Raw genomic sequence first — 27,363 nt, forward strand, 5'->3', positions numbered from 1 at the left:
GACAGGAAGATCCCATCAATGACTCAACCCACTCAAGTGACGCACCCCTCCTAGGGACGGTATGAAAGAGCCCTAGTAAGCCAGTGGCTCAGCCCCTGTAATAGGGTTAGAGGCAGAGAATCCCAGTGGAAAGAGGGGAACCGGCCAGGCAGAGACAGCAAGGGCGGTTCGTTGCTCCAGAGCCTTTCCGTTCACCTTCACACTCCTGGGCCAGACTATACTCAATAATATGACCCACTGAAGAGATGAGTCTTCAGTAAAGACTTAAAAGGTTGAGACCGAGTTTGCGTCTCTCACATGGGTAGGCAGACCATTCCATAAAAATGGAGCTCTATAGGAGAAAGCCCTGCCTCCAGCTGTTTGCTTAGAAATTCTAGGGACAATTAGGAGGCCTGCGTCTTCTGACCGTAGCGTATGTGTAGGTATGTATGGCAGGACCAAATCAGAGAGATAGGTAGGAGCAAGCCCATGTAATGCTTTGTAGGTTAGCAGTAAAACCTTGAAATCAGCCCTTGCCTTGACAGGAAGCCAGTGTAGGGAGGCTAGCACTGGAGTAATATGATCAAATTGTTTGGTTCTAGTCAGGATTCTAGCAGCTGTATTTAGCACTAACTGAAGTTTATGTAGTGCTTTATCTGGGTAGCCGGAAAGTAGAGCATTGCAGTAGTCTAATCTAGAAGTGACAAAAGCATGGATACATTTTTCTGCATCATTTTTGGACAGAAAGTTTCAGATTTTTTGCAATGTTACGTAGATGGAAAAAAGCTGTCCTTTCAATAGATCCAACACTATTGGTTTACACTCTAGTTGATTGAGTGATAACCTGGCTCAAATTACAGGCATTAGTCACAGTTAGAAGCTTCCTATTGAGAGGACAGCAAGTTGCTAACCAGTCAATGTTCAGGTCACCCATAAAATATACTTTTCTGTTAACATCACACACTATCAAGCATTGCACACATATTATCCAAATACTGACTGTTTGCAATTGGTCGCCTATAGCAGCACCCCAAAAGAAGACGAGGCAGGTGAACACTTAAACAACATTTGATCCTCTCTCATTTTTATAGGAATATGGCTCTGAACATATACAGCAACGACAGGTACTGACTGGTACAGTAGATATATATATATATAAAGTGAGGAATAGTCTAAGAACAGTTGTTGGCACCAGATTGATGCTGTAAAAGTCAACAGAGTTATAGGGTGTTGTAGATAGAACAAATCATGAGTCCATCATGCTTTGTTTGTTTTCCCAAAGTCGGCTAGTCAGGACGCTAGTTCATTAACCTTGAGAGCACAAGGGTTCAAAGATAGTCAAACGTTCTGAGACACTGAACAAAACCTATGACACTGCTCCTCTGGAATCTTCTGCAGGCGAGATGAACTGGTAAGTTATCACTGCGAGTTCTTCATTAGGAATCAAATGAATAGATCTGAAGAATGTAGTCTAAAGCCACACTTGTTTTAAATGGGCAATCAACAGTTGAAACAATAACAAAGTGATCTCACCGCCCCTGTTTCTGTAAAAAGCTATGGATGGGGCTGGAGAAATGTAATCAATCTCAAATCCATAGACAGAGCTATGGATGGATCATCCATGATATCAAAATTATGATTTTAACCATGTTTTGAGGCTGTAATATTGGTTTACATTTAATTTGTTTACAAACAAGCTTATATTTTGGGTTCTGATGAGATACGACAGTTGAACTAAGCTCATGAGGCATTAATAAGTAATATAAGTATATTTTTAAATCAATGAGTACATACAATGAATGTATAAGTCCAAAAATGTATATGAGGCAACTTCAGTTATCCCCTTTAAAGTGCATGAATATGACAGAGAGGACCACCAACGAAAACATCAACAACGGAGCAAATGCATCCCACAATAACATTTTAACATGCAGTGCTCAAGGAATGGCATTACTTGAAAGCAACATCACTTTTTTTATGATTTGAAGTTTCACATAATTTGTTTACAGTCTCCAATGACAACAAAAAACATAAACAATAGGGTAATTGGTCTATTGTTTTGGTTATGATATAGTAAGGCAGTTTTACTGATCTTATTAAGGTATAAATCATATTCTTAAAAATGAACTTGTATATTTCATTAGCTGAAAATCTTACATACTGTAGCTTGAATGTTGTTTTCATCTCACTTTGGTACACAGTGCGTATTGTGTATCTGTCCTCGCCGTCCTGCTTCCTGTATCTCTGAGCGTGGAAATGACGGGGTTGTTTGGCAGCTTCACTTCCCCCAACTTCCCTCGCCCATACCCCAACAACCATCACACAGTGTGGAACATCTCCGTCCCAGAAAGCCACAGGGTTAAACTCTACTTCACCCACTTCAGTCTGGAACCCTCCCACCACTGTGAATATGATTATATTCAGGTAAACAGTCCTGAGCAGTAGAGGCTGGTGAAGGGAGAAATTGGGAGGGCATACCTCATTCTAATGGCTACATTGGAATGAACGGTATTAAACATTTGCATTCACACATGATAATTTATAATAAGTTGTGTTCATAGATGATTTATTTATTGCATATGTTTTGCTACTGCTCCATTTATTACATTCCAGCCATTACAATGCGCTCTTTCTCCGGTTTCTCCATCCATCAGCCTCCACTGGTCCTGAGAACCACCCTCAAGAACTGCATGCACTTAATAATAATAATTGTTAGAAATCTGTCTGTGCTCATGTTGAACTAGGTGTTTGCAGAGGCCAATGAGACATTGCGTTTCTGTGGCGAAGGGGAGAAAGAGTATGTAGACGCCCCCAGTAACACAGTTATCCTGTCGGCCGGGAACATCATGTCAGTAGTCTTCAGAAGTGACTACTCCAATGAGGGGCGTTTCACTGGCTTTCAAGCATTTTACACCTCAGAAGGTGAAGTAGAATTTTATTTTACCATTACTTTAACAGGGAGTCCCATTGAGACCAAGATCTCTTCCGCAAGGAAACCCTGCGTAAACACAATTGACAAAATACAATAAAATACAAATATACAAAACACATTGAAGTAAAACAATCACATTCCTCAGCAAAGAGGTTCGCAATCAACATGTTGAACTGCCCGAGAGGCACCACTACATCCAGTTATAGGGAACTCTGTTGATTGTTCCATTCATGGGGTGCAAAGAAACAAAAAGCTGTTTTACCTAACTGAGGAAACTGAAGGAATTTCTAGAGTTAGCCATCCCTGAGACCAGGTATGGTAACTGATATGTTTAAAGGTTTATCATGATGTTAGGTACTGCGGGAGTTTTTGAAAAAGAGCTTTGTAAAGAAAAAAATAGCAGTGAATCAATTGACCTATGAGACTTCAAAGAGAGCCAGCCTACTTCATGGAAAATACTGCAGGGATGTGTATTGAACCGGTAGGCAGTATTAAAGCTCTATGATAAACTGAATCTAACAGCTTTAATGAAGTGGCAGCTGCATTCATATACAGTGCCTTCCAAACGTATTAACACCCCTCAACTTTTTTCACAATTTGTTGTGTTACAGCCTGAATTTAAAATGTATTACATTTAGATTTTTGTGTCACTGGCCTACACATAATACCCCAAAATGTCAAAGTGTAACTGTGTTTTTAGAAACATTTACAAATTAATTTAAAATGAAAAACTGAAATGTATTGAGTCAATAAGTATTCATCCCTTTTGTTATTGCAAACCGAAAAAAGTTCAGGAGTAAAAATTTGCTTAAGTCACATAATACGTTGCATGGAGTCACTGTGTGCAATAGCCGAGCAGTGAATTTCAAACACAGATTCAACCACAAAGACCAGGGAGGTTTTCCAATGCCTCGCAAAAATAGGCACCTATTTGTCGATGGGTATGGTGAAGTTATTAATTACACTATGGATGGTGTATGTATATACCCAATCACTATAAAGATAGGCGTCCTTCTTAACTCAGTTGCCAAAGAGGAAGGAAACCGCTCAGGGATTTCACCATGAGGCCAATGGTGACTTTAAAACAGCTACAGAGTTTAATGGCTGTGATAGGAGAAAACAGAAGAAGGATCAACAACATTGTAGTTACTCCACAATGCTAACCTGGAACCTCTTTATCCTACCCCCTCCTTTTTCGAACATTCTGTTAAAACTCGCGCAACTTTTCAGCGTCCTGCTACTCATGCCAGGAATATAGTATATGCATATGATTAGTATGTGTGGATAGAAAACACTCTGAAGTTTCTAAAACTGGTTAAATCACGGCTGTGACTATAACAGAGCGTGTGTTTCATCGAAAAGCGCAAGAAAAACTGCTCACTGAAATCTGAAAAAAGTATCCATGCGCCCCTTTCATGGATTATTTAAAGGAAACCAAATTTAATATGGAGACGGATGCAATTCATACAGCTTCCACACGATGTCGCCAAAAACGTAATTTTCATTGACAAAAATCCATTGAGGCATTACGAATAGATCCTTGATTCCATCCAGCCTACCTCAATCGATTTTGGAAGATTGAAAAATGGACACTGTTTTCTTTTGTAGCTGCTATTGAATACAGATCGCCCAGTGATCAATTTGATCGCTTATTAACATTTACAAATACCTAAATTTGGGTTATAAAAGTAGGTTGAAGTTTTTTGTCAAAGAATATAGGCAACTTATATCATTTTTAAACATGACGTTGCGTCTTGGAAGAGAGCTTTTTTCGTGATGCAGACAGGCCATACAAATGGATATTTTGGGCATTCATGGACGGATTTAAATCGGGAAAAAGACCAATTTGTAGCGCCGGCTACCGCAAAATCTGTTGTTTACGTGTCGTGCTGGTATTTTGGGGGGTGCATGCTATCAGATAATAGCTTCTCATGCTTTCGCCGAAAAGCATTTTAAAAATCTGACTTGTTGGCTAGATTCACAACGAGTGTAGCTTTAATTCAATACCGTACATGTCTATTTTAATGAACGTTTGAGTTTTAACAAGTACATTTAGGATTTAGCGTAGCGCATTTGCATTTCTAGGTGCCTACTTGAGACGCAGACGTCTCAAGTAGGACCAAGAAGTTAAAAGAAAGCTTGTACAGAATATACATATTCCAAATGATGCATCCTGTTTGCAACAAGGCACTAAAGCAATACTGTAAAAAATGTGGCAAAGCAATTAACCTTTTGTCCTGAATGCAAAGTGTTATGTTCGGGGCAAATGCAGCACAACATATTACTGAGTACCACTCAATATTTTCAAGCATAGTGGTGGCTGCTTCATGTTATGGCTACACTTGTAATCGTTAAGCACCTTGGAGTTTTCCAGGATAAAAAAGAAACAGAATGGAGCTAAGCACATGCAAAATCCTAGAGGAAAACCTGGTTCAGTCTGCTTTCCACCAGACACTGGGAGATTAATTCTCCTTTCAGCAGAATAATAACCTAAAACACAAGGCAAAATCTACACTGGAGTTGCTTACCAAGAAGATGAGATGCAATTATGATTAAAAGCATCCCATATATAGACAGAATCTGCATAGGTAGGGAAGAAGAGGATTTTGTACACTTCAGTGAATTAACTGTTTCCCAAAATTTAGAAGGATCACCAGCAGAGATGGAGCTTAGAAAGTAGCTGGATTTAGCTTTCTTAATCGAGATAATACATCTGTTTCTACATTTTCTGATAGATTGCTAATCTGTTAGTCAGTTTTCATTGCTTTTGCCTAAACCTGGTTCCTCATCTGAATAAACTCTGAAAGATCAGAGGGTTTGATCTGTTCTTGACTCTAAATTGTTTAAAAAGGTGTGTGTTTATCCACCAAAGGAATAAAGATAGAGGAGAAATGTTTGAGGGCTAACTCTGGGTCAAGAAACAGGAGACTCTGGATAACTCACATTGGTATAATTCAAGCACAACCTCTTGGGAAACAATTATTTAAAAAAAAAAATATTCTTTAGTAGAGGAATGTTGACAATGGTGCTGTCAGACCATTGCTGTTGGGGACAGACTACAGAAGATACGTATATACAGAGAACCCCAAATCTTCAGAATTTTCCTCACAACGACCAACTAGCAATATAAAACAGTAGGTATAATGATCTCAGAATACCCAATTCAGTAGAGGAATCAGGAAAAAAGGCCCCTGACCCGAGATGACTGTTCAGACTATTGCCTATATAGCAGTACTTAATTGTCCTGCGTTGGACCAATATAAATGTGCCTATGAATGTGAAATATAAATGATTACTTCTGGAAATTAATTTAAATTCATTATATGAACTTCACTTTACTTGTTTTTCTACTTGTATCATCTATACACTAATAATTACGTTTATTCTAAAACTGCTTGTAAAACCCCTTAATTATCAATGATACATAATTATGTATACCTGAAATGTTAGCAATGCATCCTCAATGACCTGGAACCCATCTTTGAATGTATGTTTGTATCTGCAACCCAAATGTAACATTATTCTTGTAGGTCTATATTAACTGGCTTCTCTCTCCCTGTTCACAGACATCAATGAGTGCCTCAGCACGGTAGATGGGGAGTCTGTGTGTGACCATTATTGTCACAATTATGTTGGTGGTTATTACTGCACTTGCAGGTTGGGATACCTGCTCCATGACAACAAAAGGTCCTGCACTGGTAAGGGTGATTTAAACTAGACAAAAAAAAACAGGAAATCCAATGAATGAGGGAGTATTATTCATACGATTTGATGGTCTAATACTGATAGCAGTGTTTGCGAACCTATAGTTTAGGCTACATTTTTGATTAATTCATTATACAAATGCAATGCTTTCCTCTCGGCTTGGAATGGTTTCAAACATGAATACATGTATATATTCATGAATACTACAAAGAGATAGCACATTTAATTAGAATTGGCTTTAGACCATTACACAGCTAAAAGGCTTTCCTATCCATACCACTTAAAGAAGTTCTCCAATGTTTCAGAATACAGCACAAAGAAACCGAGGGGAAATATGTCTTCACAAGAAAACAGAAAAACAATATTGAATGTATGTTTTACTTTCTGAATTCTAATGGCCCCAAAGAACAGAAAATTGGGAGTGTACCCGAGGATAGTCATTTGACTGTCCATTTGTCCTTCACTTACCCCATGAACACAGAACATACTTTATGTCCATCTCTAAAGATAATTTACAGCACTTTCAGAGCAGGGCACACTGCTGCCACGTGTTTGAAATAAGTACGCACACAGCAGCTCATTACAGCATAGTGGAGTGATTACAAAGTAATTTCAGAGTGAAGAAGCACAGAGCTGTAGAAAGTAGTTGATCTCTGCCAGCTGGCGCAAGGCTAGGTTAATTACTAGAGATTCCTAAGGGAAAAGCTCCCTGGAAAAGGCGTCGAAAATTGATACCTGTTTTCAACGCTAATAGCGCACTGATGCTAGGTAATTAATCACAATTACCGACGTGGACGTGCCTTAAATTGTTATTCTTAGCCAGAGGATAAAGTGACACCACATATCAGGGGATGAATAGACAAAAACAATTATCCGCTTTCAAATTTCTCAAATTATATAAATTACAGCAACTCTGCCTCTTTGAGATATCGATTTGTTGTTGTCTATTACAACATCTGTGTACTTACTAGAGTAATAATTCAGTTTAAATGAGCCCGATTGCTTATGCCAGAAGGATTTTGCGTCCACTAAAAGATAATAAGGACGAATTATGACAAGACAATGGAAAGCTTCTCAATGTTTTTGCACTTACTATCCATTTTTTATTAACTAGTCTGTCTTTTAGAAGTGCTTCAAATAATGAGAATACACTGCTTTAAAATAAACAAATAAATAAAGACTTTGATTTGATCTGTGTCTTTTCCTCTGTAGTGCCTTGCAGAGGTCAGGTGCTGACGGAGAGGTCAGGAGAGTTGACCAGCCCGGGTTACCCCAGTCCATACCCCACAATGAGTCATTGTAACTACACCATACTCCTACCAGAGGGATTCAGAGTGCTACTGGACTTCCAGGAACCGTTTGACGTAGAGGGCCACTCAGATGTCCCCTGTCCATATGATGTCTTGAAGGTCAGCCGGTGCATACTAGCGTAGGGCCATCCTTTAAAATAACCAATCAAAGACACAAGGGCTGATGAATACACAATGTATTCCTACTCATGCTCTAGAAGCAACTTGTCTTTGTCTGCTGTCCCCCCTTGGAAGATGTATGGCCTTAGAGTTCCTGACCAAGTTTTCCTTCTCTTCCAAGATCTTTACGGAAGGACAAGAGTACGGACCGTTCTGTGGAGCATCTCCTCCTGGCAAGATAGACACGGGCAGTTACCAAGTACATGTCTCATTCAGGTCGGACCTCTCAGGGAAAAACAAGGGATGGAAGATTAAGTATACCAGCTTGGGAGTTCAAAAAGAATAGTAGCATGTGATTTAAGTTCTATGTGATACCTTGTCTGAAATCTTTGATAATCCACATGATATAAAAGGCCTAATTCATCAAGCAAACTCCAGTGTTAATAACATAACACTGTAAAGGGCTTACTGTGAATTTTCCAGTAATTTACAGGAAACTATTGGCAAGTAGGTTTCCCTTTCAAATAGAGCATTACCCTCTAGTCATAATTAGATAAGTTAACTTCCCATCAATCAAAACATTGACTATTTTTTGTTTCCAGAGTGGTATCTTACGAATCAGGTTTGAGGAGTTAGCAAGGTAACTTTGGCCAACTCTTGAGTTCAACTTGGTATAACCAGTCATACGAATGTGGCTCACCTTTTAGCCAGGTACACTTCTATGGCAATGAATCCTTAACCTGCTCTGGGGCAGGCTAACTAAGGGCTAACTCCATTTACCCAAGACCAATGAAATCAGATTCCCTTGCTCTCGCAAAAATATTGTCATCATCACCTTCATTGAAGAAGATAGTAATGACAGAATGCATTTGAAACTTCACGCACATTAAAACTTTTGATTGAAAAATAAAATGATTATGATGAAATTATTTTATCGATAGGAGTGGGGAAAAAAGGTGCTCATGCATTGATAACCACACCAAAGACGGCATAAACAATAGGTAATAAAATCCTGAGTGGATCTAGCGTGCTTCATAGGATACCCCTCTGGTATTGTTTTTTAGGGTTTACTGTAATCGTGAGCAGTTCTTTAACTTACATCCTGCAGTACTACATTCCCCCAGTACTACATTTCTTTTTGAATGTTGTTTGTACTCTGGCAGATGGTGAAATGGTGTGTTTATCACATGTGCTTTCTGTTGCTTAGTTTGATAATTAGTAGTGTGTGTTTGTGATTGCTGTTGGGGTTTTCAACCCCCCTATCCCCAGGTTGTTGTTGTTGGACTATTCTAATCTATTCTACTCAATTATATTCTATAATGTGATTATGAAGTCAGTGGTAGCTGTGCTGTTGTTGCTGTTCAGTATTGTGTCGGTGGGGTGAAGGCTGAGGATCCCAATTTCCTTCAGGTCCGGTTCAAAGCCCTAGAGGAGTAACCTGAGGTCCTCTTGAAGATCCTAATACTTCTGAAGGACATACTGAATGCCAGTGAGACCAAAGTGAAGGCTCTGGAGACCAAGGTGGAGGCTAATCTCCTATGAAGATTATGAATGTGATGCTACAGACGCAACTTCTGTCCTGTTGTTCCCCCAGGCATCTTCACAGATTCAGTCAGGGCAGTCTACTACTATCCCAGACTGTAGCTTTAAAAGCATTTTGTTTAGAGCAATCTTTGTGTGCCTGTACAGATGCAGAGGTCAGAAGAAAGACTAAACAATATAAGTGCAACAATGACTTGGAGACAGACTAACAGGACTCGTTGAAATGGGGTGCTGTCATGCAGTACCCTGCCAAGCAGAGGAGAACAAAATCTTACGGATCAAAGCACATCAGCACCCTAGACGTGCCCACTTTTACCTAGACTTCAATGAACATCCAATGTTACTGCAAAGGCCCCAGAGTTTTACCCGATCACATGACCTTACCACAAAAAACTCTGGGCCATATCTATAAATGAGTTCCTCAAAGAGATATTATACTAGCTATTGAGATGTTGACTAACTAAAGAGACACTGGGCATCCTTGCAGGACACCTCTAAATAGTTCCAATGCATTCAGATAAATACCCATATTCACAATTTTGCCCTCTGTTTTCTGATATAACATGTACCTCCCAAATAAAAATATTGCCGTAATACTGTCCTTGTAATATCCAATGGTTTTCCGAAGGTAGCAGATATTGTAGTGACCCTCAAAGCCAGAACTTCACAATTACTATATGCAAACAGTTACTCGGTCTGATATTTTCCACACAAACAGGCACTCGAAGCATTAAATTAATGCAGTAAAAGTAGTTTAAAAGTCAAATCAGCTGCTGCTATGTCTTCCGTCTAAGAAGCAATGATTTGTCGTTGTTTAACCTTCATACAATATGCATTTATTCTTCGTGCTCCCTAGCTACTCATCTATAAAAACTGATATTCTACGGTGCTTCAGTCTGATGAAATTGCCTGTTCTCAGACACTTTAGCAAGCAGCTAAGGGATGGGGCTGGATAAATGTAATCACTCAAATTCATAGCTACAACTATGGATGCAGGAATTAACCATCTCTATTCTATGAGAACAAATTAGTTTTAAATCATGTGAATCAAAGCAGTGTGTTTTTAAATACATTGTTTACAGAAAAATGTGTAAAACTATTAAATTGTGGGTTGCAAGAGTGTAAGACAGTTGAATTGAGCTCATGATGCATTTATCATTTCTATCCACAATCAATGGCTATAGGCTATCATTAACTTAACAGTCCAAAAATGGATGTATCAATCCCAGATTGCCCCTTTAAATGAACTGCTATTTTTGGAAGGAGAGAAAACTGTAGTTCTCACAAATTGCTTCTAGCATGAGCCTAACTTTATAATTTGAAGGCCAACAGTTTCTTGTGATAAGCTGCGCGAGTTCTCATGGACAATGACCCATCAGATGACATTACCTTGACATTTTGAAGAAAAGGATCTATTGTGCTTGAAGGCCTCCTTTAAGTCACTCATCTCATTTCAGAACTCACAAATGCCATAATTGTTTTGTTTAATATCTACCACTAAAGAACATGGTTGAAAGACTTGGTTTACATTCAGATTGATTGTTGATGCAAAACAAAGAAATATTCTGAAATAATGATAATAAAATGAATATAATATAAATATTCAATTCCCAATCAAAACCCCCCAAAATGCTGAGACACTTCACACGTCACTTCTGCTCATTCCGGGAACACTGGTTAAGCGGAGGTAATGTCACAGGAATTGCGCACACCATAAATCAACTGACTGTCCAGACACATACAGCAACAGTACATAGCCAGTCACCTCTTTTCCCCTCACACCCATCATTATTCCTTTACAATTGTATCTTAGGGCCAAACAATGTACACGCCATGACATATAAAATAACTTCATTGAATATCAACAATCCATAACGTTTTTTTTTCTGGACCAATATATATCGACGATACGGAGAAGAGTATCTTGGCATCACAAGCCGTGAGTTAAGTTGACCATTTAATGGTGGATCAAATGTCCTTTCCTTCCTCTAGTCTTCCTGAGGCAATCCTCTATAGCCTTTAGCTCATTAAAAAACACACAGCATTACATTCTCCTGTCCATGGATGGGAAGCACATTTTTATATACACTGGAAAAAATAACAAGCAGTAAATGAAAAAGTTGTGAATGAAAACACAGTGATGTCAGGATTGTGCGCTTTATTGTAGAAAAGCTGTCATACTTAACACACTCCGCTTGCCACGTCAGTTCCATTTGAAACAGCTCCATAAAAGCCTCATTAATCACAATGCAAAACTTTGATTACACAACTCTGTGGCTCAATGATAAAATATATGTACAGTCCGTACATGTTCATTAATTTCATACAGAGGGCTCCCAAGATGCACCATTTCAAACTGAACACACACCTTTTTCTTTCAAGGAACATTGGAAGCAATAACGAGTGCGTAACGGACTTCAGAGCATTGCAATTAATATTCACGTGGAGTACAAGAATCACATCATAACACGGGTGAAGATAACATGTTTCTCCATCCATTTGTCACCATAAATGCCTTCAATACACTTTTCTGTATATATAAATCTGTTGACATCTCATTGTCATGACATGTGCCTCCTTGCTGGCCCCATGTCCTTGTTGTAAACGACTGGTTTCAAATGTGATCTTACAGCCCTTTAAGTCTGTTCCATTAACAAGGATGTCCTGTCAATACAACCAGATAGCTCACATGGGCCCACACTACACGGATGCACGATTACATCACAATTACATATCAAATCTGATATCCTTTCTTACATTAACATTCCTAAATATACAGGGTTTAAGTACAGATAGATAAACCAATTCTGGTTGTTTCCCAAAAAGAATTCTAAGTTATATTTTATGTATATTGGTTAATAATATGTAGAGCAGTCAAAACAAGTAGAGTCAAAAGGGAAAGCAAAATAGGCAGAAGAAATAGGCTAAGTATTTGGCAAGGTTTTAGGAGGCATATCAATGATTCAGTATACAAAATTGACAGGAATGGAACAATTAGCTCTCATTTTAAATCTTCAGGAAAATAGGATTAAATATAATGTCAACAGATTACTGGGTTACTAATCTTTGACCACAAATGGATTGTCCAAGGTATTTGCTTACAAGTTAAGTTAACATCAACCATAATTTTGTTACAGCTTCCAGGGGCAAGAATCAGGTATTGTGTCACACTTTGCTCCTGAGTAGGTAAAGTACCGGAGGAGTAGACCAAGACAACATATCAAAAGGGTTGCACAGTTGGTCCATTCCTAATTGTTCTGGCCATTAACATCTACCTATGCTAATAACACTTCTACTTAATGTACCTAAAGAGATAGACATCATGTGGTTTACTCACAAAAGGGGCACCAAAGCCATTTGGCAAATAATGTCAGCGTTTATGAGCATTTATTGATACCAGGAGGCGATATACAGTGCCCTCCGTAATTATTGGGAAAGTGAAGCATTTATTCTTATTTTGGCTCTATACTCAAAGTTTGGACTTGAAATCAAGCAATTACTATGAGGTAAAGTGCAGACTGTCAGATTTAATTTGAGGTTATTTTCATCCATATCGGGTGAACTGTTTAGAAATTACAGCACTTTTTGTACGTAGTCCCCCCATTTTAGGATACCAAAGGTATTACGACACAGTCACTTATATGTTTATTAAAGTAGTCAAAAGTTTAGTATTCGGTCCCATATTCCTAGCACGCAATAATTACATCAAGATTTTGACTCTACAAACTTGGTGGATGCATTTGCTTTGGTTGTGTTTCAGATTATTTGTGCCCATTAGAAATTAATGGTAAATAATGTATTGCGTCCTTTTTTATTGTAAATAAAAACAGAATTTGTTTCTGAATTTCTAACACTTTTACATGAATGTGGATGCTACCATGATTATGGATAATCCTGAATGAAACGTGAACAATGAGTGAGAAAGTTAGATGCACAAAAATCATACCACCCCCCCCCCCCCCCTGTAACTTTAACTTTCCCACTCATCATTATTCACAATTCAGTCAGGATAATCCAACATATTTGTAGTCACAAACTTGATGTAGTCTTTGTGTGCTACAAATATGGGACCAAATGCTTAACATTTTACTACTTTAATGCACAAATAAGTGAATTGGGGGGGACCATGTACAAAAAGTGACCGAATTTCTACATGGTTCACCCAATATAGATAAATACCCTCAAGTTAATGCTCACAGTGTGCACTTTAACCTCATGGTCATTGTTCGATTTCAAGAAAAAATGCTTTACCATCCAAATACTTATCGTCTCAGTCTTAAGGCAGATAGTGTGTGTTCTGTGGTCAGAGACAGAGGGGTATTACTAGCTGGCTCTGGGGTGAAGTTTCCCTAAGTACAGATTTAGGATCAGTTTCCCCTTCCCTAATCCTAACCATAAGTGGGAAAACGCTAAAATCACCAAAGATCAGCGTGTAGTGGCAACTTCCCCCAGTCCTTACTTGCTGCGCTTGGCTTGTGTGGCTTGGCTCTTGTCGGAGGGCTGCGTGCTGGCCTGTTGTTGTGTGTGGCTACGGAGGTACTGCATGGCCTGAACCTGCTGGAGCCGCCTGCTCAGTTGCTCCTCGCATGCCTGCAGCAGCACCAATGTCCTCTCAGAGTCCCAGCCCAGGACTTGCTCCATGGCCCGTGCACCTTTGTTCACCACCATCTGCAGTTGACAACATTTTGGTTTGGTTTATTTCATGTTGTATACAGCTAAAATCAGAACCGCAATCTATTCTGAGAAAGACAGAAGTGCAGAGATGGGGGATAGGATAGTCTCTGCGCTGTATAGACATGGCAGAGATTTGCATTAGTTGCTCATGGTTCATGAATGTCAATGGACCACATTGGAATAATATAATGCAGACTTAATAAGTAAATGTTCTTACATTCATTATGTTCAATGTAATTGATATTGTTTTCAAAGATAATTGACTTGGGAGATAAGAGGCTCCAAGTATACTTAGTGGTGTGAAAAGCCCTTGATCTTGGATTTCAAACAGATACAGTTGGGACAAAAATGGTATTCAATATAAGAAATGCAATTCCTTGGTATACAGTGATGTTATTAGAACTGCTCTAAACTTATTTTTTGTTGTCAGGATTACTTGGCATATTTACAGACACTTGTACTAAAAAAATAAATGTATGTAGTTTGGTGATAGAGTTAACAGCTTGATAAAAGATGTACTTAGGCAGTCCATTTTCACATGCTGTGTATACTGAAATCAAGAGTGCAGAGGGATAGTGCCACCAAGTGGACAGAATATAGAAATTCTCACATATACTGTAGTTGTAGCCTTCCCATTTCCCTCATGTGGTGGAAAGGAAACAATTTCATGCTTCCAAATTCTCTACCCTTCTACCTTAACTGTGCGTTTGTTCACTTACCTTCATGGATTTGAAATGGAAGGAGCTGTGTAATAAACTCCCTCTAACCTATGCTTACACTAATCGAATGCTTTAAAATACGAGGGGAGAAGTGAACCCTTTCAGGATAATTGGGACGCAATCCAGTGCATCTCAATAATGGAAAGTATTTCTCTCCTGTTCGTTTTTTTCTGTGCACTAAACTGAATAACTTAGGACATATCACTGTGATACTGTGGATACCTACCAGGGACTTTGTTTTCACAATGCATGCCCTTTCATATCAATGCAGATTAAGGAGAGTAGACAAGGAGCGAGTAGACAAGGAGAGGGGTCCACTTTAGTCTATTAATATGATCCTGTATAACCAAATGCAGCGTTTAGCCGTTGGTCTTTGTGACATACCTGCAGCTCCTCATTGGAGAGCCTGGTCTCAGGGCTCGTTTTACCCTTGAGAACCATCAGCGTTCTGGACATGAATCCTGATGCCGAATCTACCGCCAGCCCGTCTGTCACATCCCCATCACCTGACCCTGTGAGACATGGGTTATGGTAGAACACGATCACAACACAACTTGGCTGAGCCAGAGGTTTAGAGGCAATATTTCAGGGCTAGTTGTCTATTGCTTAAAGAATGGCTCCATCTAGTGACAAAAAAGCCACACACTGCTTTTACATAAACTACCACAACTTTTGAGTTGAAGTTAAAATGCCTTCCCTCACTTCAAATGGCATTTCCACTCACATAGGTGGATCTTCTAACAGATTGAACCCATTTTATTCCTGATAGTGCTCTCACCGTCATTTCTAGGCTCTGCCTCTTGACTGTCTTCTCTCTCCACTGCCTTGAGGTAGAGCTGGAGCAGTTCCTTGGACTGTCGCTCTTCCTCCCTGCGGTCCAACACTCTCTGTAGAGTGTCCTGGAGATTCAGCGCCTTCCTCTCCGGGAAGCCCAGGGCTGAGGCCAGCTCTAAACAAGGCACGTCTACTAGGGTCTGGAATACGCAACATGTATAGTTATTCTCGCTATTACACATAAAGCAAGCACATAAACATAATGCAAAGAGGGCTTTGTATTGAAGTAGTATAAACAATATTTATACCATACCTGCTGTAGCCATAAATGTTGTTTTTATCTGATGGAATAGGACCTAACTTTAACAAGATATTCTATATTCATACATTTAAATGTGAAAGGGGGGATGGAGGTGGAAATGTTATTGAAGTTACCCTACTTGTAATTCTGCCTCCGACATCAGTATGATGCTGGCCAGGTCCTTCTTGAGTTGCTGGGCCAGGTAGAACCAGGGCTCGATCCCACTGACTGAGCTGTCCACAGCATCACTCTCAAGATTCACAGACTCCCTGGTCATCCAAGCTGTGCCGCCATCAACTATAGTAGCATGGTATAAAATCACTATGCGTTAGTATGGGAATGCAACCTGGGAGAGCTAAGACAGATGACCAATGCCAGGTAATCAAAGAACAGAGTTTGGTCTTTAACTAGTCAGCCCAAAAAACAAGCAAAGAAACAAACATACTCTTGGAATATAGGCATAGAATGTCAGAGGATGTGCTTTCCCAAGAGGTTGGCTCAAACTGCAGATAGATCAACTTAGAAACCGCAAAATGACGGATCACACAATAGTCGGCTTAAACAATGAATATAGCCTAATATGACAATACATATTTGCATTGACAGAACAGAAAAAGCTTACTTCTTCGTAGTGGGGCCCACGTCTCTTTTTCATGCAAGAGCATAAACTTTGTGTTTGTAGGTAAGCACAAGAAATAGGCCTCATCTTCAACTATTGTCCCATCATCTTCTAATACCACAGAGACGGAGGTACTTGGGCTAAACCCAAGAGATTCGCTTCCTGGGAGGTAGAATTACAGAAAAGTACATGTATATGGAATGAATGATTACTGACACTTTACTTGAACTTGCCACCATAACAATAGCATGCATCGCTCATAACTTAGAAATGATAAATGTAATAATGTAATGACATCTATATGCGTAGCAGTATTTAGCCTTGACACCCTGATTATACCACCTGCATGAGTGTCATGAGCACTTCATGAATATAAATGGTCAGAAAACATAGTGTGATGACAAAAGTCACAATAGGCAAAACCTACCCCAGGGGGATTCCCTGAAACCCATAGCCCTTTAAGCTAACCTTTGCTAACTTATTGATATCAGAAGCACCGGACAGGGATGAATGCAGAAGCAGTACAGGGCACCATTTGTGGCTGAGAGACAGTTAAGAGGAACATTGCACTTCTGCATTGCTGCATGCTCACTGGAGTGTAATAGGCCTAGATGAAGTGTGTTGCTATCTTTCATTTGTAGTTTGCAGTTGTGTAGCGGAGGGTAAACGCAGTTTACCAACGTTTTCTTTTTGCACATCAATTTTCTACTTTTTGCAGACCAGCCATCAGAGTTTACACCCCAGTTTATTTTTTTATTAACCTTTATTTAACGAGGCAAGTCAGTTAAGAACAAATTCTTATTTACAATGACGGCCTAGGTGGGTTAACTGCCTTGTTCAGGGGCAGAACGACAGATTTATACCTTTTCAGCTTGGGGATTCGATCTAGCAACCTTTCAGTTACTGGCCCAATGCTCTAACCACTAGGCTACCTGCCGCCCCTATTTACATCACTGTTAGTTTGGTACAGTACTTACTTGCATTATTATCTAGCTACAGTGCATTCAGAAAGTATTCATACCACTTGACTTACTCCTCATTTTTTGTTGTGTTAAGCCTGAATTCCAAATTGATTAAATAGATTTGTTTCTCACCCATCTACACACAATACCCCATAATGACAATCATGTTTTTAGAAACTGTTGCAAATGTATTGAAAAATCAAATACAGAAATACCTCATTTACATAAGTATTCAAATCCATGAGTGAATACATGTTAGAATCACCTTTGGCAGCGATTACAGCTGTGTGTCTTTTCTAGGTACGTCTCTAAGAGCTTTGCACACCTGGATTGTACAACATTTTCACATTATTCAAGCTCTGTCAAATTGGTTGTTTATCATTGCTAGACAGCCATTGTCATGTCTGCCATAGATGTTCAAGTCGATTTCAGCTAAACCTGTAACCAGACCACTCAGGAACATGAAATGTTGTCTTGAAGCAACTCCAGTGTATATTTGACCTTGTGTTTTTGGTTATGGTCCTGCTGAAAGGTGAATTTGTCTTCTAGTATATGTTGAAAAGCAGACAGCCAGGTTTTCCTCTAGGATTTTGCTTGTGATTAGCTCTATTCCATTTATTTTTATCCTAAAAAAACTCCCTAGTCCTTTTCAATGACAAGCATACCCATAACGAACATAGACAGGGCTCTAACAACCCTAGCTCCACAATGGAATAGGGTGCAGGCCAGGCAGCAGGCTGTTAGCCAGCCTGCCAGCTTAGTGGAGTCTGCCACTAGCACAGTCAGTGTAGTCAGCTCAGCTATCCCCATTGAGACCGTGTCTGTACCTCGACCTAGGTTGGGCAAAACTAAACATGGCAGTGTTCACCTTAGCAATCTCACTAGAATAAAGACCTCCTCCATTCCTGCCATTATTGAAAGAGATTGTGATACCTCACATCTCAAAATAGGGCTACTTAATGTTAGATCCCTCACTTCCAAAGCAGTTATAGTCAATGAACTAATCACTGATCATAATCTTGATGTGATTGGCCTGACTGAAACATGGCTTAAGCCTGTTGAATTTACTGTGTTAAATGAGGCCTCACCTCCTGGTTACACTAGTGACCATATCCCCCGCGCATCCCACAAAGGTGGAGGTGTTGCTAACATTTACGATAGCACATTTCAATTGACAAAAAAAGAAAAAAAAGATGCCTTCGTCTTTTGAGCTTCTAGTCATGAAATCTATGCAGCCTACTCACTTTTTATAGCTACTGTTCACAGGCCTCCTGGGCCATATACAGCATTCCCCACTGAGTTCCCTGAATTCCTATTGGACCTTGTAGTTTTGGTGACTTTAACATTCACATGGAAAAGTCCACAGACCCACTCCAAAAGGCTTTCAGAGCCATCCTCGACTCAGTGGGTTTTGTCCAACATGTCTCCGGACCTACTCACTGCCACAGTCATACTCTGGACCTAGTTTTGTCCCATGGAATAAATGTTGTGGATCTTAATGTTTTTCCCCATAATCCTGGACTATCGGACCACCATTTTATTACATTTGCAATCGCAACAAATCTGCTCCAATCCCAACCAAGGATCACCAAAAGTCGTGCTATAAAATTCTCAGACAACCCAAAGATTCCTTGATGCCCTTCCAGACTCCCTCTGCCTACCCAAGGACGTCAGAGGACAAAAATCAGTTAACCACCTAACTGAGGAACTCAATGTAACCTTGCGCAATACCCTAGATGCACCCCTAAAATCATTTGTCACAATAAACTAGCTCCCTGGTATACAGAAAATACCCGAGCTCTGAAGCAAGCTTCCAGATAATTGGAACGGAAATGGTGCCACACCAAACTGGAAGTCTTCCGACTAGCTTGGAAAGACAGTACCGTGCAGTATCGAAGAAGAAAATAACAACAATCCAAAATGTATTTTTGATACTGTCACAAAGCTAACTAAAAAGCAGTACATTCCTCAAGAGAGGATGGCTTTCACTTCAGCAGTAATAAATTCATTAACTTCTTTGAGGAAAAGATCATGATTATTAGAAACCAAATTACAGACTCCTCTTTAAATCTGCGTATTCCTCCAAAGCTCAGTTGTCCTGAGTCTGCACAACTCTGCCAGGACCTAGGATCAAGGGAGACACTCAAGTGTTTTAGTACTATATCTCTTGACACAATGATGAAAATAATCATGGCCTCTTAAACTTCAAGCTGCATACTGGACCCTATTCCAACTAAACTACTGAAAAAGCTGCTTCCTGTGCTTGGCTCTCCTATGTTGAACATAATAAACGGCTCTCTATCCACCGGATGTGTACCAAACTCATTAAAAGTGGCAGTAATAAAGCCTCTCTTGAAAAAGCCAAACCTTGACCCAGAAAATATAAAAAACTATTGGCCTATATCGAATCTTCCATTCCTCTCAAACATTTTAGAAAAGGCTGTTGCACAGCAACTCACTGCCTTCCTGAAGACAAAGAATGTATACAAAATGCTTCAGGCTGGTTTTAGACCCCATCATAGCACTGAGACTGCACTTGTGATGGTTGTAAATTACCTCTTAATAGCGTCAGACCGAGGCTCTGCATCTGCCCTCGTGCTCCTAGACCTTAGTGCTGCTTTTGATACCCTCGATCACCACATTCTTTTGGACAGATTGGAAACCCAAATTGGTCTACACGGACAAGTTCTGGCCTGGTTTAGATCTTATCTGTCGGACAAATCAACTGTAAATGTCGGTGTCACTCAAGGTTCCATTTTAGGACCACTATTGTTTTAAATATATATTTTACCTTTTGGGGATGTCATTCGTAAACATAATGGTAACTTTCACTGCTATGCGGATGACACACAGCTGTACATTTCAATGAAACATGGTGAAGCCCCAAAATTGCCCTCGCTGGAAGCCTGCATTTCCGTCATAAGGAAGTGAATGGCTGCAAACTTTCTACTTTTAAACTCGGACAAAACAGATATGCTTGTTCTAGGTCCCAAGAAACAAAAGAGATCTTCTGTTGAATCTGACAATTAATCTTGATGGTTGTACAGTCGTCTCAAATAAAACTGAAGGAGCTCGGCGTTACTCTGGACCCTGATCTCTCTTTTGACGAACATATCAAGACTGTTTCAAGGACAGCTTATTTTAATCTATGTAACATTGCAAAAATCAGAAATTGTCTGTCCAAAAATGATTCCGAAAAATGTATCCATGCTTGTGTCACTTCTAGGTCTAGACTACTGCAATGTTGGCTACTCCTGGCTACTCCTACCCCGGTCAACAGCACTGCACCCCCCACAGCAACTCGCCCAAGCCTTCCCCATTTCTCCTTCTCCCAAATCCAGTCATCTGATGTTCTGAAAGAGCTGCAAAAGCTGTACCCCTACAAATCAGCCAGGCTAGACAATCTGGACCCTCTCTTTCTAAAATTATCTGCCGAAATTGTTGCCACCCCTATTACTAGCCTGTTCAACCTCTCTTTCGTGTCGTCTGAGATTCCCAAAGATTGGAAAGCAGCTGCGGTCATCCCCCTCTTCAAAGGGGGTGACACTCTTGACCCAAACTGCTACAGACCTATATCTATCCTACCCTGCCTTTCTAAGGTCTTCGAAAGCCAAGTCATCAAACAGATTACCGACCATTTCAAATCTCACCATACCTTCTCTGCAATGCAATCTGGTTTCAGAGCTGGTCATGGGTGCACTTCAGCCACGCTCAAGGTCCTAAACGATATCTTAACCGCCATCGATAAGAAACATTACTGTGCAGCCATATTCATTGATCTGGCCAAGGCTTTCGACTCTGTCAATCACCACATCCTCAACGGCAGACTCGACAGCCTTGGTTTCTCAAATGATTGCCTCGCCTGGTTCACCAACTACTTCTCTGATATAGTTCAGTGTGTCAAATCGGAGGGTCTGCTGTCCGGACCTCTGGCAGTCTCTATGGGGGTGCCACAGGGTTCAATTCTTGGACCGACTCTCTTCTCTGTATACATCAATGATGTCGCTCTTGCTGCTGGGGAGTCTCTGATCCACCTCTACGCAGACGACACCATTCTGTATACTTCTGGCCCTTCTTTGGACACTGTTAACAACCCTCCAGGCAAGCTTCAATGCCATACAACTCTCCTTCCGTGGCCTCCAATTGCTCTTAAATACAAGTAAAACTAAATGCATGCTCTTCAACCGATCGCTGCCTGCACCTGCCCGCCTGTCCAACATCACTACTCTGGACGGCTCTGACTTAGAATACGTGGACAACTACAAATACCTAGGTGTCTGGTTAGACTGTAAACTCTCCTTCCAGACCCACATCAAACATCTCCAATCCAAAGTAAAATCTAAAATTGGCTTCCTATTTCGCAACAAAGCATCCTTCACTCATGCTGCCAAACATACCCTTGTAAAACTGACCATCCTACCAATCCTCGACTTCGCCGATGTAACTTACAAAATAGCCTCCAATACCCTACTCAACAAATTGGATGCAGTCTATCACAGTGCAATCAGTTTTGTCACCAAAGCCCCATATACTACCCACCATTGCGACCTGTACGCTCTCGTTGGCTGGCCCTCGCTTCATACTCGTCGCCAAACCCACTGGCTCCATGTCATCTACAAGACCCTGCTAGGTAAAGTCCCCCCTTATCTCAGCTCGCTGGTCACCATAGCATCTCCCACCTGTAGCACACGCTCCAGCAGATATATCTCTCTAGTCACCCCCAAAACCAATTCTTTCTTTGGCCGCCTCTCCTTCCAGTTCTCTGCTGCCAATGACTGGAACGAACTACAAAAATCTCTGAAACTGGAAGCACTAATCTCCCTCACTAGCTTTAAGCACCAACTGTCAGAGCAGCTCACAGATTACTGCACCTGTACATAGCCACCTATAATTTAGCCCAAACAACTACCTCTTTCCCTACTGTATTTATTTTATTTATTTTGCTCCTTTGCACCCCATTATTTGTATTTCTAATTTGCACATTCTTCCACTGCAAATCTACCATTCCAGTGTTTTACTTGCTATATTGTATTTACTTTGCCACCATGGCCTTTTTTTGCCTTTACCTCCCTTATCTCACCTCATTTGCTCACATTGTATATAGACTTGTTTATACTGTATTATTGACTGTACGTTTGTTTTACTCCATGTGTAACTCTGTGTTGTTCTGTGTGTCAAACTGCTTTGCTTTATCTTGGCCAGGTCGCAATTGTAAATGAGAACTTGTTCTCAACTTGCCTACCTGGTTAAATAAAAATAAATAAAATAAATAAAATGTTCTACTTTCCGGCTACCCGGATAAAGCACAAAATAAACTTCAGTTAGTGATAAATATGGCTGCCAGAATCCTGACTAGAACCAAAAATGTGATCATATTACTCCAGTGCTAGCGTCCCTACACTGGCTTCCTGTTAAGGCAAGGGCTGATTTCAAGGTTTTACTGCTAACCTACAAAGCATTACATGGGCTTGCTCCTACCCATCTTTCCGATTTGGCCCTGCCGTACATACCTACATGTACGCTATGGTAACAAGACGCAGGCCTCCTAATTGTCCCTAGAATTTCTAAGCAAACAGCTGGAGGCAGGGCTTTCTCCTATAGAGCTCCATTTGTATGGAATGGTCTGCCTACCCATGTGAGAGACGCAGACTCGGTCTCAACCTTTAAGGTCTTTACTGAAGACTCATCTCTTCAGTAGGGCATATAATTGAGTGTAGTCTGGCCCAGGAGTGTGAAGGTGAACTGAAAGGCACTGGAGCAACGAACCGCCCTTGCTGTCTCTGCCTGGCCGGTTCCCCTCTCTCCACTGGGATTCTCTGCCTCTAACCCTATTACAGGGGCTGAGTCACTGGCTTACTGGTGCTCTTCCATGCCATCCCTAGGAGGGGTGCGTCACTTGAGTGGGTTGAGTCACTGACGTGGTCTTCCTTTCCTTGGATTGTGCCGTGGCGGAGATCTTTGTGGGCTATACTCGGCCTTGTCTCAGGATGGTAAGTTGGTGGTTATAGATATCCCTCTAGTGGTGTTGGGGCTGTGCTTTGGAAAAGTGGGTGGGGTTATATCCTGCCTGTTTGGCCCTGTCCGGGGGTATCATCAGATGGGGCCACAGTGTCTCCTGACCCCTCCTGTCTCAGCCTACAGTATTTATGCTGCAGTAGTTTGTGTCGGGGGGCTAGGGACAGTCTGTTATATCTGGAGTATTTCTCCTGCCTTTCCCGGTGTCCTGTGTGAATTTAAGTATGCTCGCTCTAATTCTCTCTTTCTCTCTCTCTGAGGACCATGCCTCAGGACTACCTGGCATGATGCCACCGTGCTTCTACATCTGTATTGCTTGCTGTTTGGGGTTTTAGGCTGGGTTTCTGTACAGCACTTTGAGATACCAGCTGATGTAAGAAGGGCTATATAAATACATTTGATAACGATGCAGCCACCACCATGCTTGAAAATATGAAGAGTGGTACTCAGTGATGTGTTTGACCCAAAGATAACGCTTTGTATTCAAAACAGGATGCATGTTTTGGAATATCTTTACAAGCTTCCTTTTTTCACTCTGTCAATTAGGTTAGTATTGTAGACTAACTACAATGTTGTTGATTCCTCCTATCACCGCTATTAAACTCTGTTTTAAAGTCAACATTGGCGTCATGGTGAAATCCCTGAGCAGTTTTCCTTCCTCTCCGGCAAGTGAGTTAGGAAGGATGCTTGTATCTTTATAGTGACAGGGTGTATACATACACCATCCAAAGTGTAATTAATAACTTCACCCATGCTGAAAGGGATGTTCAATGTCTGTTGTTTAAAATAACAATCCCCCACCTTCCAATAGGTGCTCTTCTTTGCGAGGCTTTGGAAAACCTCCCTGGTCTTTGTGGTTGAAATTCACTGCTCAACTGAGGAACCTTACAGATAATTGTATGTGTCTGGTACAGAGATGAGGTAGTCATTCAAAAATCATATTAAAACACGTATTGCACTGTGACCCAAAATCTCAACTTAATCCATTTTAAAATCAGGCTGTAACACAACAAAATGTGGAAAAGGTCAAGGAGTGTGAATACTTTCTGAAGGCACTGTATGTATTTCCACAAAACACATGATTATACTTATTATCTAGTAGTATTCTAGATCTTGTGTCCAGGCCAGGGATGTGAGCTTTGTTAAGACAGCACCACGCCTAGTGAGTAGCATTTTAGGAATTTAAGGGATGTCCCATAGAGGTTTGAGGTAAAATGTGTTTTATATTGGATTTTCGGTTCACTTCATCACTAGCTATTGAACCAAGTAATCCATGGCTATGAAGATGGTATATTTTGATTCAGGGATGGATGGAAAACAATTCACAATGTTTTTATTACATCAAATATAAAAAAAGTAAGATTTAAGATTTCAAATTGTTAATAGCTCTTATATAAATGGCGTGCCATGACTATGGAAATTATCCAGTGCTGCCCCATAACAAGGACAAGCAGCTACAATCATAGCTATGGTCTATGATCTTTGTCTTTCTTTCCACAAACACACACAATGATGTTTTTTGGTTGCTATTTTAGTGACTCGTCAGTAGCCTAACAAATCGCATCGGTAAGATAGTCATTCATTTGACTGCCTAATTTGCATACTGGTAGTCTTTATGGCGATTACCTGCAAAAAAATTACTTAAAAGGAAGCTTGAAGCCTGCGTTAGTCAGCAGACTCTTACAAGATTCTTTAAGAAGAAATGTGGGTTAGTTGTTAAACAGGTTTTTCTTTAAAATGTTGTATAAATGACATACTACAATTCAACAAATGGCAAAAAACATCAGCTATCAGAGCAGCTAACTGATCGCTGCAGCTGTGCACAGCCCATCTGTAAATAGCCCATCCAATCTACCTACCTCATCCCCATATTGTTTTAATTTACTTTCTTTTGCGCACCAGTATTTCTACTTACACATCATCTGCACATCTATCACTACAGTGTTAATTTGCTAAATTGTAATTACTTCGCTACTATGGCCTATTTATTGCCTTACTTCCTCACGCCATTTGCACACACTGTATATAGACTTTCTATTGTGTTGTTGAATGTACATTTGTTTATTCCATGTGTAACTCTGTTGTTGTTTGTGTCACAGTGCTTTGCTTTATCTTGGCCAGGTCGCAGTTGCGATAAAGGTGAAATAAAATAAAAAAAAATTCTAAATAGTTCAACTTAATGTTTGTCATCTCCAGCACCACCCCAACATCAACATATGTTAAAGTGGCACATGTCTATGTTTTGTAGTAAAACAAGAGAGGAAGACAAGTGCTTCCAATGATATAAACCAATTAGCAGACAATTAGTAGGCAATGTCTACTTGTAACTGGTTAAAAGCACACTATGCACACCGATGTCATTGGATGTTGATGTTGGGGTGGTACTGGAGATTATGAATATTACGTTTTAAAAAAAAAAAACATTTCCCTTTAACATGTATGGGCCTAGAACTTAAATGAACAACTGTTTATTTTAGAGACACGTTTTCCTATTTGTATGATTTAAAAATGTAACTTTTTTTCAAGATAATTCAGGCTATTTACTTTATTTATGTTTTAAAAAAATACATAATTTTAAGAACAAACATAATTGTGGCAGTAAAATACTTTCATCTCAAGAGAAGACAGGTTAAATGTAAAAACAAATTAAAAGGTGTAATGTTCTCTTACTTAGAAAATATTCCTTATCAGATAGGACCTTGGCGATATCCCAAAAAACAAACAAGAAAAAAAGTATGGATTGTTCTCCGTCCACCCCTGATTCCGAATATACTGTCTTCATAGTCATGGCATGGTTGGTTCAATAGCCATTGACTAGAGAAAACAGATATACACCGAATATCCAGTATACAACTAATTTTACCTCGGTCTGCTGAGGTGCCATATCTAATTCAATCAAGTTTGTACAAGTCGAATATGTAAAGCACACAGAGCAAAATGTTGCTCATACAGTTTCCAGAATGTAGTGATGATTCACGAAGATTAGAGATCATAGTTGACTGCCAGTTGATTTCCCAATGAACGAATAATAGATACTGTAAACATTATATGATTTAACAGCTGATACAGTGGCAACGTATGCTGCTACATACAGATACCTACCTACCTGGCGCTAGGCTAGCAAAATGTATTCTGCATTTGGGTTTTATTTATATGACACGTAGTTACAATGACTTGTCTTCATTAAGGAGGAATGCATGCTCCCAGCTCATCAGGAATAATATCTATAGTAGCTACCAAAACTATTATAACACACGCAAAGATAACTAACTTTTCTGTAGCTAGCTAACTTAGCTAGTTGTGGTTGGCTAGACAGCTGTTTACAACATTCATTAGCGTACCTTTAATCTTTAGTTGGTCCAGAGAAGGAACAACCAAACCGTATGATTGTTGTCGCGTAAAATTACACACCTTACAAGGTTTTAGTTCAGACATCACTCTTTTGTTATGCCGAAAGTAAAATAACCTTACGGAAGTTTACTGCATGCACCTTCTTGGCAGATTCAAATGCGAACACGGAAGTCCTGACATGATGTCATGGGAAATGTAGTGTTATGCGATTTAAAGTCAAAGTTCTGATTTTGAAATTGTAATAAAATAAATGCATATAAAAAATAAAATAAAATGTAAAAAATATATATCTAAACCAAACCAAACCTAGCAGTCGTTTACGGTATGCACCTTCTTGACATATCCGCAAAAACGGAAGTCCTGAGCTTGGAACTAAGCCCT

General features: G+C 40.0%; 2 protein-coding genes across 3 annotated transcripts; one reads left to right on the forward strand and one right to left on the reverse strand.

The window, feature by feature from the left end:
* Window positions 1-1,270: 1,270 nt before the first annotated feature.
* Window positions 1,271-10,161, forward strand: LOC139416529 (MBL associated serine protease 2). 2 transcript variants are annotated; one of them, XM_071165232.1, is made up of 7 exons: window positions 1,271-1,390; window positions 2,181-2,403; window positions 2,724-2,901; window positions 6,478-6,609; window positions 7,829-8,025; window positions 8,207-8,301; window positions 9,436-10,161. In XM_071165232.1, exons 1-7 carry the CDS (start codon window positions 1,383-1,385, stop codon window positions 9,452-9,454), a joined length of 852 nt encoding a protein of 283 aa, XP_071021333.1. In that variant the 5' UTR covers window positions 1,271-1,382; the 3' UTR covers window positions 9,455-10,161. The 2 variants fall into 2 exon arrangements, with proteins under 2 accessions (XP_071021333.1, XP_071021332.1); XM_071165231.1 differs by lacking the exon at window positions 9,436-10,161 and having other exon boundaries at window positions 8,207-8,937.
* A 1,544-nt stretch (window positions 10,162-11,705) lies between these two features.
* LOC139416528 (DNA fragmentation factor, alpha polypeptide) lies at window positions 11,706-27,148 on the reverse strand. The gene is made up of 6 exons (XM_071165230.1): window positions 26,973-27,148; window positions 16,658-16,816; window positions 16,175-16,332; window positions 15,739-15,934; window positions 15,345-15,472; window positions 11,706-14,235 (listed from the first exon to the last, which is right to left on the reverse strand). Exons 1-6 carry the CDS (start codon window positions 27,064-27,066, stop codon window positions 14,023-14,025), a joined length of 948 nt encoding a protein of 315 aa, XP_071021331.1. The 5' UTR covers window positions 27,067-27,148; the 3' UTR covers window positions 11,706-14,022.
* Between the last annotated feature and the right edge of the window lie 215 nt (window positions 27,149-27,363).

The sequence above is a fragment of the Oncorhynchus clarkii genome, chromosome 9 (genome assembly GCF_045791955.1).
Source record: "Oncorhynchus clarkii lewisi isolate Uvic-CL-2024 chromosome 9, UVic_Ocla_1.0, whole genome shotgun sequence".
Classification (NCBI taxonomy): domain Eukaryota; kingdom Metazoa; phylum Chordata; class Actinopteri; order Salmoniformes; family Salmonidae; genus Oncorhynchus; species Oncorhynchus clarkii.